This window comes from Lissotriton vulgaris, chromosome 7 (genome assembly GCF_964263255.1).
Source record: "Lissotriton vulgaris chromosome 7, aLisVul1.2, whole genome shotgun sequence".
In the NCBI taxonomy this organism is placed as follows: domain Eukaryota; kingdom Metazoa; phylum Chordata; class Amphibia; order Caudata; family Salamandridae; genus Lissotriton; species Lissotriton vulgaris.
In genome coordinates, this window is record NC_141695.1 from 1,524,976,708 (window position 1) to 1,524,994,966 (window position 18,259).

General features: G+C 44.5%; 1 protein-coding gene across 1 annotated transcript in view; it reads left to right on the plus strand.

Moving 5' to 3' along the window:
• The window catches only part of TCTN3 (tectonic family member 3), a 420,785-nt gene that overhangs the window by 326,909 nt on the left and 75,617 nt on the right, over positions 1-18,259 (plus strand). The window contains exon 10 of the mRNA XM_086932394.1: positions 9,496-9,597. Within this exon, the coding sequence (XP_086788520.1) occupies positions 9,496-9,597 (102 nt within the window). The remainder of the gene's footprint in view (positions 1-9,495; positions 9,598-18,259) is intronic.

Below are 18,259 nucleotides of genomic sequence, written 5' to 3' on the forward strand. Positions count from 1 at the left end.
AGGAGGGTGAGACTAGCTTTTATCTTTTTACAACTTCTCTCAAGTGATATCGTCTTGCACACTCCTAGTTTTTTACTGGTCGCTATCAGATTTAGGACAAGCTGTAATTAACATCTGTATTATAGATCATGTACTTTTATTTTGTGTCTTGATTACCCGTATTTTGTTGTATTTGTTTACCTGTAATCTGCATGATGGTATATCGTAGGATGTTTGACTTTTATGGTTTTATTTTTAAAGCCGAATAAAGTTTGTTGATGATGATGATGACTACACTCACACTATCATTTCCACAACATACACCTAAATTAAACTATAAAATAATGAAACACAATTAAAACGTATTCTAAAATTAAAAACTATTACTAATAACGACTAATTAAATAATTAATATTTATTTAATACCCACCCTTTACCCCTTTAAAAATAAAAACAACACACAAAAAATAAACAATTACCCAAAATAAATATAAAATAATTAACATTCAATAACAACTGTATATTAATTAATTAAACACAAATTACTTTCAACCCCTTACTCCTATAAACACCACAACACACACCTAAAATTAATAACACAATTACCATAATGTATTACCAATTAATTAATTAAAATGAATTAACAGGCAATTATTAATTAATACATTAAAAATAAAGTACTTCCCACTCTTTACACCTATAAACACCACAACGCACCCTTAACATTAATTACAAAATTACCAAAATTAATTAATTAATTAAAATGAACAACCAATTAGTAATTCATTAATTAAAAATAAATTACTTACCACCTTTTACAGCTATAAACACCACAACACACACCTAAAATTAATTACACAATTATCATAATTATTTACCAATTCATTAATTAAAATTAGATAACCAATTAAAAATGAATTAATAATCAATTACTTTACATATTTAACACTATAACATCTCAAGTAAACAAATATAAAAAAATCCAAGTTAATCAATATATTCAATATAATTAAATTACTTCCCACCCTATTCCCCTATAAGACCACAACCTGCTACGGAACTAAAAGCTCAAAATTCAAATAAAAAAAATAAATAAATGTAATATAATTGAATTACTTAACACCCTATTCCCCTATAAACCCACAACCTGCTCTAGAACTAAAAGCACAAAATTCAAATTCAAAGACATTGATAAATGTAATATAATTAAATAATTTCCCGCCCTGTTCCCCTAGAAACCCACAACCCGCTATGGAACTTAAAGCGCAAAATTCAAATAAAAATACCATTATAACTTCTAAAAATGTGACACATATATTAAAAATACAATCAATTCTTATACAAAAAAATACATCACAAACATATACTAAAATTCATAATAATAATAAAAATCGATATTTTAAGCAACTATGTTTTTGCAAACGATATTAAACTCTTCGATATTTTTAAAATCGATATTACTTACCTTGAGTCAATATTCTTCACCAAAATTTTCTTGCTGTTTATATTTCTGACCCACGATATTGATGACTCTATTTTTCTGCAACTCGATATTTTGTACTCAATATTCTTCCTCTGCACCTTAAGTGTGGGAGGAAGGGTAAAGATTCTCTCCAAACATTTCCAATTGTTGGAACCCTTTTGAAAGGGTTGGGATAGCAATTGTGGGGCCACTCGATCCCAAGACAGCCATGGGAAATATTTACATCCTGGTGTTGGTGGACCATGCCACCTGGTTCCCGGAGGCAATCCTTCTTGGTACTGCGACAGCGCCAGTGATTGGCGAGTGGTTAATGGATAGATTCAACCAAGCCTTGAAGGGCCTAATCAAGGGTCTAACGGAACCCATGAGGTGTAAGTGGGATGTCCTCTTGCCATACCTTCTCTTTGCATACAGAGAGGTACCACAGACTTCTCTAGGGTTCAGTCCCTTTGAGCTTCTGTATGGGCACCTTGTGAGAGGACCTCTTAGTTTGGTCTTGGAAGGCTGGGAAGCAGCCCCCCGGGAAAACCCCCCAGGATGTATTTAGCTACATGCTGGCCTTCAGGAACCAAACTGCCCGCTTCAGGAAACTCGTTCAGGCGAATCTAGAAGCAAGCCAGGAGGTGATGAAACGCTGGTACGACCAGAATGTCACTTTGATAGTTCCAGCCTTGCCAAAAAGTGTAGGACGTGGCCCGAGTGTAAACTTGTGCATTGCAGGAAAAGTGGACTGGGCCTTTTGAGGTGGTGGAGCGCAAAAGTGATGTCACCTACATGGTGAATTTGGAGTCTCCCAGGAACCCGTTGAGGGTCCTTCAAATCAACCGCCTCAAACCGCTCTTTTAGAGGTCTGCAGTGAGCATGCTCTTGGCGACGGATGAAAGGGTGGAAGAGGAGAGTAAATCTCTCCCTGACCTCCTGTCCACCAAGGAGCACAATGGGTCAGTGGAAGGTGTGATCCTCTCCCCTACACTGAGCCCAGAGCAGCAGGGCGACTATCACCAGTTATTGGAACAGTTTGCCACACTGTTCTCTCTGACCCCAGGTGTTACTCACTGGTGTACCCATGACATGGGCACTGGTGACAGCCCTACTGTAAAAAACAAGATTTACAGGTTGACTGACTGGGTCAGGGCCAGCATCGAAGAGGAGGTCTCTGAGATGTTGGTGTTAGGGGTGATAGAGCCCTCCAACAGTCCTTCGGTCAGGCCAATGGTCTGGGTGCCAAAGACTGCCACTCCAGAACTGCGATTGTGTATGGACTGCCATGGGCTTAATGCCATCACCAAGACTGACGCGCACCTCATCCCCTGAGCTGATGGGCTCATTGTTCGGTTGGGAGATGCGAAGTTCCTCTGCACGTTTGATTTGACGTCTGGGTACTGGCAGATTGCCTTAACCGATGGGGCCAAGGAGAGGTCAGCATTATCAAATTCTGAGGGGCATTACCAATTCCAGGTGATGCCCTTTGGATTGAAGAATGCCCCTGCCACTTTTCAGGTTGGACAACCAAGTGTTGGCTGGACTGGAGGATTTCAGTGGCACCTACCTGGACGACATTGCAGTGTTCAGTTGGGAAGAACACTTGTTGCACCTCTTGAAGGCTCTGCAGAGGGCAGGCCTCACGGTCAAGGCCAGTAAGTGCCAGATCAGGCAGGGCTCTGTGGTGTACTTGGGACAACAGGTAGGAAGTGGCCAGGTGGCGCCCCGTACAGCCCAAGATTGACATTATTCTGGCTTGGGAGCCCCCCCAAGACCCAGACAGTTGAGAGCCTTTTTAGGTCTCGCTGGTTACTACAGGAGATTTGTTAAGGGCTACGGCACCATTGTTGCCCCTTAACAGAGCTGGCTTCTAGGAAGTAGCCCGGGTAAGTGATCTGGACTGATGCCTGCCAGAAAGCTTTTGATGCCCTGAAGGCAGCCATTTGCACAGTGCCCGTGCTCAAAGCACCCAGCTTCTCAATGGAATTCGTAGTGCAGACTGATGCTTGAGAGCATGGTGAGGGAGCGGTGCTCTCCCAACTAAACAAAGAGGGTCTAGACCAGCCTGTAGTCTTCCCTAGCAGGAGACTACTCCCCAGGGAACAGAGGTGGAGTGCCATAGAAAGAGAAACTTTTGCTGTGTTCTGGGCCCTGAAGAAACTAAGACCTACCTGTTTGGGACTCACTTCCGAGTTCAGACAGACAACAGGCCCCTCAGATGGTTGATGCAAATGAGTGGTGAGAAACCAAAACTGTTGAGGTGATCCATCTTCCTACAGGGAATGGACTTTATGCCACCCACAGGAGTAGCCCTGAAAAGTTATCTCCAACCTGCCACTGCAGGGTCTGTGTGCAGTTTGTAACCCACTTACCAGGCCTTACCCTTTCCATTTCTTACATGTGAGGCACCCCTAAGGTACGCCCAAGGTACCCCTGAGGGCAGGGTGCTGTGTATGTGAAAGGGGGGACATGCCCTGATGTGTGTGACATGTCCTGATAGTGAAATTCACCAATTTCATTTTTCACTATTGAAAGGCTATCTGGTCCATAGGAAAGCATGGTAGTTACTTTATAACATCTTATAAATATAAGTTTCCATTGGGACCTGATAGGAACATAAAGTTTAGTTTGCCTGAATTCCGAATATAAAGCTCTTTTTTTAGTTAAGGTGATTTTTACATTCTGTATTTGAAAATACCACTTTTAGAAAGTAGGTATTTTCATGCTTAGCCATCCTGTGTGCCTCTGCTAGGATGTGTACTGACTGTCTGGCTTTGGAGTGACAGGGGTTCGGGATGTGCAGTGGCTCCAGAGAGTCTGGATCTGGACTTCATTTAGAGTACTGGGAGGAGATTTCCTTGCACCTGAATAGAATGGACCTGCTCTGCTGTAGCCAATGCTGTCTCTGCCTCCTTCTAGGAAGCTGGGACAGAGAGGACCAAACTGGTTTGGACTAAGCACAGAGACTCTCTGCATGAGTGCACAAAAGAATTTGGAATATAAATATTGGAGCCCAGAACTTTAAAACTCTTTTGTAAACAAGAAGACTGCCAAGAAGAAGAGCTGGTGTAGCTGTGAGGAGAGACTATCACTTTGCAATGTGCTTTGCTCTGTTGGCCTGCAGTGGCTTGTCTGCTTCTATCTTGGGCAGTGAAAGGACTGTACTGAACTTTATACAACTTTCTTTTTGTGAGTTTCTCAAAGGGCTTGAGGTAGAGGTTGTCCCCTGTTCAACAACAGCACAGACTTCAAGTTCATCTGTTACCATTACTGGGGATTGTGTGTTTTGTGCTTCTACAGAAGAAAAGCAGCCTGATGCCGTCAACAACGCCCGTGCCGACTCCGTGTTCACCGACGACGCCACCTGATGCTGTCACAGATCTGCTGCTTCTACCGCGACCAGTGGGCACCGCACTCCCCACCGCCTTGCTTCACGCAGTTGCCCTGGTATCCACAATGACGATGTTCCACGCCGCTGCTTGCACCATGGTTTGAGTGCATCGATCATAAGTTACATAATGTACCATCCTCATCCCGTACCACAGCCTTGGCCCACCGACTCCAGCACTATCAACTCCAGTTTGTCATCTGACGACAGCACTTCAGCGGTGCTTGCACAATGACCTGCCAGCACCGCGATGAGCAATGCCGCCCTTGTCTCTTGGATGACCCTGGACGACTGACACCGAGCCGCTGCCTGCGCCACGACCTGAGGGCACTGCACTGCTGCACTTCGCACCGCTGCCCCGATGCCTGCCAACGCCAGCGCACCCGACTTCAACCGTGAGTAGTTCGATCTGCAACACGTGTGACTTCAAGGGCCGGACGAGTCCTGCACCGACTTCTTGAACCAACGCCAGCAGACGCTGGCCCTTCAGGGCTCCTCGGGAGGTCGCCAACAACCTACATTTCTAAAGGTATTGTTTTGTGGGTCTTCCCAACACCGTAGCTGGCCCGGGACGCCGCAGTCACCCAGAACTGTTTAGATTTGTTGTTCATGATGCCGTGATAGCCCCAGACGGAGCTATTGACTTCAATGAATTTTATTTCAAGTCTATTTTCATTATTGAAGATTTCTGAGAACTGTATGGTGGCTTTTTATCGTTTTTGGTCCTGTTTCGGATATATAAAAATATTAGATATTATTCTAAACTGATGTGGTGTCCTTTTGTAGTTTCTTCACTGTTTTATTGCGATTATGTTCAAATGTTTTACACACTGCCCCTGAGCTAAGCCTAAGAAACACAGTTGATGGACGGAATGCAGAACAAATCAAAACATTCACCCCCAGTCAAGAGATCTGGGTTAAATCAATCATTCTTTTGCTTGCCATGCCACCCCAGATTAGACCTGGCCATATGCAAATCATTCTTGACCCTGTGCATCATGGGAACAGTCCAGCTCAAACTGGGGTCAAGGCTGTTTTACATATGGCTGGGTTCACACTGGAATGGCATGGTGAGCAAAAAAAGGATGGATTTAGGCCCAGATCTCTGTACCTGGGTGAATGTATGAAATTGTTCAGCATTCTGTCCATCAATTGTTCTGTTTACATTTGTCACCCTGAGTGGGACGGGTATGCCCAGACGTGGGTCCCGTGCTCTCCATGCCGCTGGAGTCAAGCTATCCTGACTGATGTTAGTTACGTTAGTGGTTTCTTGTATAGCGCGTGAATTACCCGGGGGCATCTCGGCGCTTAACCTGGGGGAAAACATAAGGCGGGTCAGGAAAGTAGTTTCTCATGTGACCCGTCAAGTTAGAACAGGAAGGTTTCTGAAGGTCAGGAGAGATATTGATGGACGCAGAGCCTCAGGTAGCAAATTCTAGTATTTGGGGGCGATGTATGAAAATGCTCTACCTCCTGTGCGGCTCAAGCGGATGGGTGGGACATTCAGGAGGGCTAATGAGTTCGATCTTAAATTGCATTCAGACGTCTGCTTGTACAACTTGTTTTGTAGGTAACTGGGGCCTTCCCCTTTGAGGGCTTTAAAGGAGAGGCAGCAGATATTGAAAAAAGCTCTGTTTTTCACTGGGAGCCAGTGTAGTTCTCTAAGCAAGGGAAGCGATGGAGGTCCTGGGGGGCGATTCTGAACCATCCTTGCTGCAGTATTTTGGATCACCTGCAGTTTAGTTAGCGCTGTGTCCCCTACTTCGGCCAACAAAGCGTTCCCATAGTCAAGCCTACTCATGACCAAAGCCTGAACTACGGTTCTGCGGTGTTCTAGTGGTAGATAGGGGAGTAGTTTGCGTAGCCAACGGAGGCTGTAATAGAATGACCTTGAGATGGACTTGATATTATCTTGCATGGTAAGTTTGTGGTCCAATTGGATTCCCAAGCTTTTTACTGAGGGAGAAGGGGTGGGGGCCTCACCCAGCTCTACTGGTCACCAGTCGGCTGACCAGGAGTGAGCGGCTCTACCCAGGAGCATAAGATTAGTTATCCCCGGGTTGAGCTAGAGACAACGTTCACTCATCCACTCGGAGATAGCTAACATTCCTCCTGAGAAACGAGATTTCTCATCCGTGGGATTTAAGCCGATCGGACATAGCAGTTGTGTGTCTTCAGCATATAAGAATATCTCGAAGCCGAAAGGTTGCACAATTTTAGCTAGGGGGGCCATATATACATTAAAGAGCGTGGGGGTCAGACACGAGCCCTGAGGCACACCCTTGTCTAGCAGGAACTTTTGAGATGCAAAGAAACCAAGGATAGTAGTTTGGCATCTATCTGTGAGAAAAATCCTTAGCCATTGCAGGGCCCTACCCCCGATGCCGCACTCCTGTAGTCTCTCTGCCAGCAGTTGATGAGCTATAGTGTCAAAAGCTGCAGAAAGGTCTAACAGGATCAGTATCATGGATTATCCAGCATCGAGGGTGAGTCACAGCGAATCAGTAACAGCCAGAATGGCTGTTTCTGTGCTAAAGGCGGGCGAAAGCCCTACTGAGAAGGGTCAAGAATGTTGTTGCTTTCCAAATACTGGCTGAGTTGTTTATTTATAGCTCATTCTAGCATTTTACCCAACAGTGGTAACAAAGATATTGGTCTATAGTTACCTAGCACCTGCAAATCAGCAGAAGGTTTCTTTAGAATGAGACACACATAAGCTTCCTTCCATGCGGATGGAATACAGACAGTGTGAATGGAGGAGTTAAATATTTTTTGTATTAGAAGAGTGCAAGTGGGGGAGAGAAGGGCCATGGTACTCTGGGGCAAAGATCAGCTGGGTAACCTGACAAATGAGGGCTGAAACCCCGAAACTGGTCCTAGGATGCTTGTTTCCAGTCCATGGAAGACCTGACCTGGCAGTTCAGGCTGGACTCTTCCCACTGGGCACAAGATCAAGACTGATTTGCATATGGCTGAGTTCAAACTGGAATGGCATGGTGAGCAAAAACACAATGGATTTAGGCCCAGATATCTGTTATTGGGTGAATGTATGACATTGTTCTGCATTCTGTCCATTAATTGTTCTTTTCGCCTCTGAGATAAGCCTGACTGCTCGTGCCAAGCTACCAAGGGGGTGAGCAGGGGTTATTTTGAGAGTGTAACTCCCTTACCCTGACTAGGAAGAAGGGTCCCTACTTGGACAAAGGTACCTACTTGTGCCAACTAGAGACCCGCATTTCTAACAAAACTTTTCCAATGTTAATCATGTATAACAAATCATTGTTGTCACTCATGTATTTTAAACAGCTAACATCCATTGACAAACTCAATCGTAGCGAAAAGTTTTAGGTGTAGCTCAATTGTCATTTATCTGGATACAATTGCATCTCTGAGAGGAACCAGTAAACCAAAATACTGGTCAGTTGGCACACTATGGGAATCACAGAAATGTATTTGACATGTTCTTTATAGAGAGCCTGTACATTTTTCATCTCACTTAAAAGACCTGCCTGCACATATTTCTATATGACTGGTTGCAGCCAGCATATTTAGGTGCTTCCCGAAGCCTGGTGGTTAGAGAATTTCTTTCCAAAGTTAATGCTGCATGCAATGCAAGAAAGTGGGCAAGCATACATTTTAAAGTGCAACAGTTGTCACGCTGTACAATTTATACATTACATTAACTGATAAACATATTAATGCAGTGAGATTGGGGACAGTTTTTAATGTCTTTAATATTTCAAGACTATACTTTCACACTGCTTTATAAGCCTTGCTTTATTGCTACGTGCCTTTGCTTTGAAATGTATCATTTGGCAATCTTTTTTCCATTTCTTTCTCGAGAGAGGGACCCATCCTGGATCCCAAGTTTGTCCATTAAACCTGTTCACATTGCTTGCTATATAAAAGCCATGGCCAATGTTTATGCCTCACCATTTTCAAATGTCACCTGCCACCACTGTTGTAGTGAATGGAATAATTTACTATTAGGAGCGGATATCAGTCTCCCTCTTACCATTCTAAACAAGCTATAACGCTTTTGGAAGTTTAAACCCATTGCAGCCTTGAAGAATTTGGTGTGATCTACTTTGTGTTGCTAATCAATACCCTCCCCTTACTTAACAGTTGAATCCATTATTTGGGTGTTGATAGGTGCAGCTTCCACATACCGAACACCAACTTGACCAACATGTAGCATTCCCAACAACATTCCTAATGTAAGCACTGACTCATGCAGTGCTTGCACGCTTGTATGTTTCTTCCATATAATAAACATTCATTCTTCTGTACGAAGATTGATCTAGTGTTTTGGTTCCTAGTCCTTTGTAAGATGAATAAGCAATTCAGGTGTTTTAACTGCTAGAGCTCCATACTGAGCAGTGATTAATTTTTCGGATTTTACCTGCAATTATCTTGTACTCAGCCAGTGTTGTTGTACCTTTGCTGTGATAAACATGGAAGGACTAATTACTTGGGTGATGCCACCCTTTACCTGTGCTGCGACTGAATGGTTATTTTTTCTCTGTTGCCTTTAACTGTTAAACATTCACTGTTCTTCATCCTGAGATGTTTCCTGTAATTTCCGCCTGTTAAGCTCAGGGTAAACCAGTTCAAGGTTGTTAATGTCTGTAAGTCTTATGCTTTACCTCTTTCCCCCTTCCAGTCTTCACTTCAGATCGTCCAGGGAGCTGTGCAGAGGAGTGGAAACCCAGGGTACATCGTAGGGGCTGCTCTCTTGACCACGGTTGGTTACACAAGAATGCCTGTATCCTTCTGGCACTGCAAATCATTTGAAGACATCCTTTTGTGACACAAAGAATAGCATACTCTTCTTTAAACACTCATATTTCTACTCTTTAAAAACTCCTATTGGTGCTCCAGAGCAGAAGAAATAAAAATGTTAGTACATCTATGTTACAAGAACAACCAGTTGCTGGGCAGAGTTGGTTGCGGGAACTAAGCCTTGTTTTGAGGAAAGGAATGGGGATATCATGGGAGAATTCACTTATACTTTCGTAGATCAAAGGAGATGTAAAGACATTCTCTGTCTCCACAAGCTCAAAACTGACTGCATTTTATATTGAGTTGTATATTCCTCCAGTATTGAATCTTTCATAGATTCACATGCTTGTATCTTCCCTGTCGTCATGGTGGGAGTCTCACAGTAACTGAATGACTATAGCAGTATCATAGAGTAAAACACTGCATAGAAAGCCCCCTAGGGGACCATAATATTTGGTTGCCAAACCTCCTCATTATTTGGACCAAAACTCGAGCCATGTCTTGTGTCTAGAGATACTGGAAATATCAAGTACTTACTTGCACCAACCTTGGTGAAACACTCACAAGCTTTTTCCCAACTCTTCAAGTCATACGCACTGCATATACCAGAATGCAGAGGGGCGATACGGCGGAGAGGCTAGCAGTGTGCTCCCATCGTTGATTCCAAAACTCAGCCAATCAGCTGCCAGCCCTGACATCACTCTCCCCAGCAGAGCCATCATACCTCAGATTTCCAACCTTCGTGTGAAGAGGAGTCTCCCTGAGCTCTGCTCAGTTTTCTTCCTGTGAACTTTTCATCTTGCTCAACTGAAAGTGTTTCTTGCTTCTGGATTGAGGTACTGTTGTTTCCTTTAACTACAATGGCTGAAAGCTCTAAAAAGAGGCTTTTCAGGCCCTGCAGATCCTGTGGAAAACCTAGACTTTACTCTGAGGATCCACCTAAGGATTGCTAAAACTGTCTCCACCCTAAACATGTCTCTTAAGACTTCAAGCATTGTAGGACCTTCTCGGCTAAAACCTTGAGGGACAGGGAGGCACGTTTATTATTGTGGCTTCAAAAGAAGAAGTCCACTACAGATTCGGACTCTGAAGAAGTTAATCCTCAGACTCCCAAGAAAAGAAAGTCTTCTGCTCTTGAGGAGAAATTGATTGCTAAAAAGCAAAAAACCAAAGAAAAAGAGGCTTCTTCTTCTTTGCCTCAAACATCGTTGAAACAATCCTCTGTTTCAAGGGAGGTGTGATCTGCTCCCTCATCCAAGGTAGGAGTATCTCCAGCTGTACCTCCTGTCAAAAGGACGACGACACCGTCAACGACGACCTAGTCGACGACGACGATTTCGAAAACGACAGCTTCGTCAATGACGAAGACAACTCCGTCAATGAAAGGTTCAACGTCGATCTCGTCGATGGGAAGATCAGCTTCGACACCGTCGACGACCGCGCCGACGCCATCTGCGACAACGACACCATTGACGTCGACGATAATCCGAATTGGATGTATGACATTACAACGCATGCTTTTACCCCGCATGCTTTTACATCGCAAGTTTTACAACGCATGCCTTTACAACGCATAGTGTTGAGGGGTGCTGGATAGTGAATAGTTTAATTTACTATTCCAACTCCAGTCCCTTTGGATAGTGGGGAAGGTGTTGGATAGTAAATTAAATCTATTCCCTATCCTAGAGCGCCCCCCAGTGCAATGCGTTGTAATGGTTTGCGTTGTAAAAGTTGCGATATAAAGGCACTGCATGGTAAAAGTTGCGTTGTAAAGGATGTTTCCCACGAGGGGAACTTAGTCGACGGGAGACTCGTCAATGACACATTTCAAGTCTCCGAAGTCAAAATCCTCCATTGCTTTAAAGTCCTTCCACCCGTCTACGGGCTCGTCGACAACGAAAAAATCTATTGACTTTACCAGTTGGACCAAGGTTTCACCGTTGCCACCTTCAACTCTGTTGGAAATGCTGTCAGAGGATGAGGAATCTGGAGTAGCTTATAGTCCATCCCAGCTACAGATAAAAAGTCAAGACACTGATGATGATGAGTACCAGGAGGTACAGGAGGTCTTTTCTTTCCAAGATCGTCCAGTGACAGAAAAGAGATATGAGTCTTTTCAGCAGTCTTACGACTATGAAGAAGAAGAGGAGGTTCAACAAGAGGTGAGAGAGGAAACTGTCTCTATACCAATTTCCCTAGTAACAGACCTTCGCCATATGATAAATGACTACTATCACCGTTTCCCAGAGGCGAACACTTCCACCTCAAAGTCTGTTACAAGTCCTGTTCAGGTCCAGAAGGCTCAGCCTCCACCTGTACCTACACCTTCCACTCCAAAAATACGCTCCCCTCCTATTGTTACAATCAGAGATGATCTGATAGAAAGTGACGGAGATCAACCAGAGGAAGGTGAACTCCTTCAAGATAGCCCAGTTGGAACTGAATGGGATGAATATGTTATCCCTACTACGCCATCTCCATCGCCAGCCACTTCTCCTCCCCAAGATATTGGAGGATTCCATGATATAATGGAGAAGGCCTCAAAGCGATTTGAGTTCCCGCTTCCAGTCAAGGAAGCAGAATGTTTCCTTTACGACTTTAAGGAAGAATCACGTAAATCCGTCCTATCAATCCCAATTATAGACTTCATTTGGGAAGAAGGGTTAAAATTGATGAAAAAGCCTGCCTCTGTTGCAGCCTCTGTGCCAAGGATAGAAAAAAAGAATCGGGCACCTGAATCTTCTCCGGCGTGTTTAATTGGGCATCCCTCCGGAATCTGTGGTGATGCAGGCAGCGCAACGCAACTCAACAAATCCGGTATCAAAGACTGCAGGGCCTCCGGACAAGAAAGGAAGACGCATGGATGTTATGTAATGTTATGTTAGGAAGAATTTATAAAGCGCACGGTCACCGTAGGTTTCATGGCGCTAATTGGATGAATGTAGATGCGGGAGACCAAGTTCATAAGGTTGCACGAAAAGCTCCTGACTGAGAGTGGAAGTGAGTTCCAGAGCCTGGGTGACAAGTAAGAGAACCTGCATTCGCCCTGCCTTTTTAATTTTATGGTAGGGGTGGTAATATATATAATTCCTTTATTTGATTTAACACATTGGCAAACCATAAAAGCACTTTTTTTTTTAAAATACAGTCTAAAAAATATAAAAACTACATATTCATACAAATATTTGATTCAGAATGAGTCAATACGTTTTAAAAAGACTAGAGAAGATTAGTTCATTATAGTTTCTAGGGCCACAATCAAGCTGTGTTATTTAAAGATTTTTTCTATGCCTTATGACACATTTCAAGAAATTCACAACGTGGTAACAGGCAGATTCTGATTCCAACATTTGTATGCGGAACATTGCGGGACGGCATTGCCTCAAGCCCCATTGTCTCAACAGTGGCAATAACCATATTTTCCGATGTGAGGTATACAATTTACAAAACAAAATGGTGTGTAAGTTAGTCTGTTTTGAGTTCTCATCACACGGACTTACAGGAAGAGTTTGTTCCCACCTTTTTTCTGCATAAAAGGCTACCAGCCTGAAAAAAAGATCTAGGCTAAATCTTGTTAGCAGCATTTTCTTGTAAGAACTCATTTCTAATGTTAGGTAAGGCTGGATGCTTTCTGTGGTCTGAACCATGTTAGCATGGAGGACTGAGGGTTTTTGGGATTCAGCGGCCAGCCTTAGTGACTCTAGATGGCTTAGTGGCAGTTGTTTTAATGTTTTCTTCGGTATGCCAATGATGTTTTCAGGTTGCAGATAATAAATCTCCTTTCCTAGATTTTTAAGAAAATTTCTGACATACCGGAGCCATAGGATGTTATCTGCTCTATCAAGAGTCATTAACTCTGCTACAATTGACTGTGTGAATAGGTTTTTTTCGGAGGTCCATATACGCCTCCACAACAGTAATGGCTGGATCTTTATAAGGTCTTCCAGATAAGAGACACCAAGTTCCACGTGGATTGCGTATATGGAAGTTGAACTTGGTATTGCTAGGAGAAATCTAAAGAAAGAATTTTCTACAACCTGCAGGTTAGTTGTGTCAGCATAGCCCCAGAGACCGGCCACATATAGTGCAATCGACTGACATTTTGCGCTATACATTTTTAGTAGCTTTACTGGAGCCCTTTTCCCTAATCTCTGTGAAAAACTAATCAGCGCCGCTGTGGCTCTTTTGAATAGGTGACACCTTGCGTCCACTGCTGCCCGCCAGTTCTGTTTCCTATCGATCATAATGCCAAAGTACGGATATTTATCAGCTATCAAGTTTTTGGTTACTAAGGTGGATGCTCCTAACTTGTTTTTTCTTACTCCCTGCTATCATGACAAATGTTTTTTTTACGTTCATGTGCAAATCCAGTTTGGTCATGTAGTCCGTATATCTGTTCAGGGACTTCTGCAGTTCACGCGGGGTGCGTGCCAAGATGACGGCATTGTCTGCGTAGAGCAGAGCGGGAATCAGGCGGTTTTTTACCTGTGGAAGGTCCTGTGCCCCCCTCAGCATCTCCTCCTCGAGACCGTTAGTGTACAGAGAGAATAGGAAGGGGGCCAGGACACAACCCTGTCTGACTCCACGCTCCACCCCAAACGACTCCGTCAGCTCCCCCTTTAGGACAAAACGCACTCTCGCAGTCGCTGTTGAGTATAGTTCTCTCACAAAATCTAGTAGAGTAGCATCCACTCCCATTTCCCTCAAAACTATCCAGCGTTTTGCGTGGGAAACGCAGTCAAATGCTGCGGACAGGTCCACGTATACCATGTAGACCATGCCCTTTTTTGCTTGAGTATACTTGCTAATTAGAAGGCTAAGGTTAAGAGCTTGCTCCACTGTGCCGAAGCCTTCTCGGAATCCGAACTGAAGATCAGAAATTATGCCTTTCGCCTCAACCCACTGCTGGAGTCTCTGAAGGATTACCCTACCAGCAACTTTGCCCAGAGAGTCCAGCAGTGAGATGGGGCGATAGCATGTGGGATCCTGGCGGTCCCCTTTCTTGAAGATTGGGACGATGATAGATCTCGACCAGGATTCTATCAGGCCCACTTTTGCTGCTGCACTACATACTCTGGTGAGGATGGGGGCCCAAATATCTAAATTATGTTTAAAGAGGTCCACCGGAACCCCATCTGGGCCCGGTGCCTTCCCATTCTTACTAGCGCCCAGTGCAACTAATAACTCAGAGATATCAAACTGTAGGGAAATTGGGTATTCAACCTTTGTCAATGTGCTTTCAGTCCTCCCTGATGTTGTTGGGTTTTTAAACATTTTTGAGAAGTGAGCAACCCATATGTCTTCCTCTATGGCCACTTCTATTTTGGGACTTTTATCGTCTACAAGGTAGGGTGATCTAAGGGTACGCCAAAATTTCTCACTATTTCTAGAGAGAGCACTGATATGGAGATCATTCCAAAGTTTTTGCTTAAGTTCTTCTATTCTTGTTTTACGTGCCCTCTTGTATTGTTTTCTATAGAGTTGAATCTGAGTCTGATCTCTGGGAGTAGTTTTTAGGGCTAGTTTTAAGTTAGCAAGGGCCGCTGTACAGCTGTGGTTAAACCATCCTCTAACAGTCCTATTTTGGGTTTTAGAGTTAGAGGTAAGGAGACACTTTGTTTTCTCCAGTATTTGGATGAAGTTACTTAGAACAGTCTCATCTGTTTCTTGTAAGTCTAAGCATTTAATTATATTTGGGTATGCCACTTTTACCAGCTTAGGGGTAGGGGTGGTAAGAAGAAGGAGGTAGGCAGATCGGAGGTTACGTATGGGGGCATATTTGGTGATCCGGCTATTATGAAATTTTGGACTCGTACAGTGCAGTTTTTTGAAGACTATGCAGCCTGTCTTAAAGGCGGCACAATGTACTATGGGCAGCCAGTGTAGTTTAGCTAGTAAAGGCCTGGCCGATTGCTATTTTGGCTGTTTATAGATCAGTCTCGCCGCCTGATTCTGGACCATTTGGAGGCGGTTAAGCAGGCCCTGAGGGAGGCCAATATACAGGGAGTTAGAGAAGTCCAGGCGTGAAAGTACCAGAGCAATAATCACTTGAACCAGGGCTGGATGGGATAGCAAGTGTGAGATTTTCCTTATTGTACGCAGCTGGAAAAGGCTTGAAGAAACCACAACACCCACCTGTCCTCTAAGAGTGAGGTCGGAGTCTATTGTCACCCCAAGACTCTTTACTGATAGGGAAGTGACTAGGGGTGGGCCTAATTCGCCTGGCCAAAAATGAGATCCCCAAAACGTGAAGCTCTTCCCAGGCAGCACCAGTTCTGCCTTGCCAGGGTTGACCTTCAATTGATTCAGATCCATCCAGTGCTGGATGTGACGCATTGTGGATTGGAATTCAGCAGCAGCATTGGGAGACTTCAGCGAGAAGACAAGCTGTAGGTCGTCAGCGTAGTTGAAGACAGTGGTTCCCCTGGCTTTAAGTGAGTGAATCAGAGGCCTGATGTAGAGGTTGAACAATAGTGGGGAAAGGGAGGAGCCCTGCGGGACCCCACAGGACGTGGACAGATTAGGGGCAGTATAGTTCCCAAGACTGCTTGAGTTCTGTCCGTGAGAAAGGACTTTATCAACTTAAAAGCAGCGCCCCGGATACCAGCTTGTTCGACACGGTTCAACAAGGTGATATGGTCGACCGTGTCGAACGCTGCAGACAAATCCAGAAGCACAAGTGCTTGCGGGATCCCTAAGTCAGCTTTGGCCCTCAAGGTATCCATCACCGCCAGGATAACTGACTCCGTAGAATGAGCCGGCCGAAAATCGGCTTCGTTAGGCTCCAGGTAATCCATTTCTTCAATAAAATTAGAGAGGCACCTAGCCACGTGGGCCTCCAAAATTTTAGCAAAGAATGGAAGGAGGGAAATAGGGCGATAATTTGATAAGTTTGAGGGGTCCACTCCGGGTTTCTTAAGGAGACAGACTAATGTGGTGTTTTTGAAGGCTCTAGGTACTTCTCCCTTCCTTAGAGATTCATTGAGGAAAGGAAGAATAATGTGAGGTAGAGCCGCAAAGGTGTCCTTTAAGACAGAAGGAGGACAGCAGTCCTTAGGACAGCCCGACTTGACTCAGGAGATTAACTTCAGTAAGGTGTCAGGACATAGAACTGTAAAGTGATTCCTAGTCGAGGGGTTGTTTGGATTGTTGTCCAGAGGCTTCACCTGATAAGTAATGGGAATACTAGCCCTGATGGTTTCAATTTTTCCACAAAGAAGTTGTTCAGTGAGTTACACTGCTTTTGAGTGGGGACCTGACAGGGAGAAATTTGTCATAGCTGCTGAGTTCGTTTACGATTCTAAACATTTCTCTGGATTTATTAGGGGCAGCGAGAATCCTGGTGGAGAAATACGAGGCCTTGGCAGCCAATATAACTTTCTTATAGTCCCTACGGGCTGACAAATAGAGCTATCTATCGTTGCTGGCATAATCATGCCTCCATTTCCTTTCTAGCTGACAAAGCAATAATTTTTGAGTTTTCAGTTCACTAGTGAACCATTTATGGGCTTCAGAGTGTCTGGCCCAAGAGAATTTGATGAGTGGAGCATGGATATCGCTAGCCGCCAATAGCCAATCCGTGATCTCTTTCTCCATGGAGTCAACAGTAAAGTTGGAATTAACGGTGGGGAGGGAGATAACTAGTGTGTTAATGAACTCCTGGGTATCAAATGCTCTCCACTCTCTGGTCAGGCCTCCCTCTACCTTAGGGGTCTTAGCCCTGCAGCTAAAGGTGGCTGTGAATTCAATCAGATGGTGATCGGACCATATACAGGGAGAGATGATAGGTGGCGAGAGTTCCATGTTATAAGACCAAATTTGGTCAAGGATGTGGCCCTTGATGTGGGTGGGGGCGGTGAGTTGTTGAACCAGGTTGATGTTAGAAAGTAGCTCAGCCGACAGAGGAGCCCCACCTACATCGTTGAACCAATAGTTCAGGTCCCCAATAAGTAGGACTCTGGCATGGTTCATAGTAAGATTCGCCAGCTGTTCACAGAGGGAGAGAGGAAAGGAAGGCATGGACTGGGGAGGCCGGTAAATGAGCACCAGAGCCAAAGATCCTGAGTTGGTTTCGAGATTAATAACGATATTCTCCACTTCTGGCAGAGTCAGAGAGGTCAGTGTAGTGAACTTATGATTTTTATGTATAATAGCAACCACTCCCCCTCCCATCTTCCCTGCAGGCCGATTAGCTGATAAGATGTCAGAGGGGAGTGCTGCTAAGATATCTGGCATAGAGTCCAGCGTGAGCCAGGTCTTCGAAAGCAAAAGGACATCTGGCTTGTCCGATAATAGCAACATGAAGATGTCCAGTTGGTGCTTCACCAAGGAGCGAGTGTTAAGATACAAGACTCGAAGAGAGGATGAGTTGCCTATAGACAAATGATTAGAGGGGGAAGCAACAGGCGTCATGGACAAGGGGGTGAGATGGCTCACTTGATTGTGGAGAATCCCGAGAACTTTAATACGATTGAAAACTTCCTGGGTTAAAGGAGCTAGAAATTGCTCTAGAGCTCTAAGTCCTGCCGGAGAATAGGTGATAATTTGGCCAGGGTTCGTGGCCCCTGGGCCCGGTCGGGCGCGGACAGCGGGCCGGCGGCGAGTCCGCTGCGCTTCCGCATGCTGGTGTACATACGTACCACGGC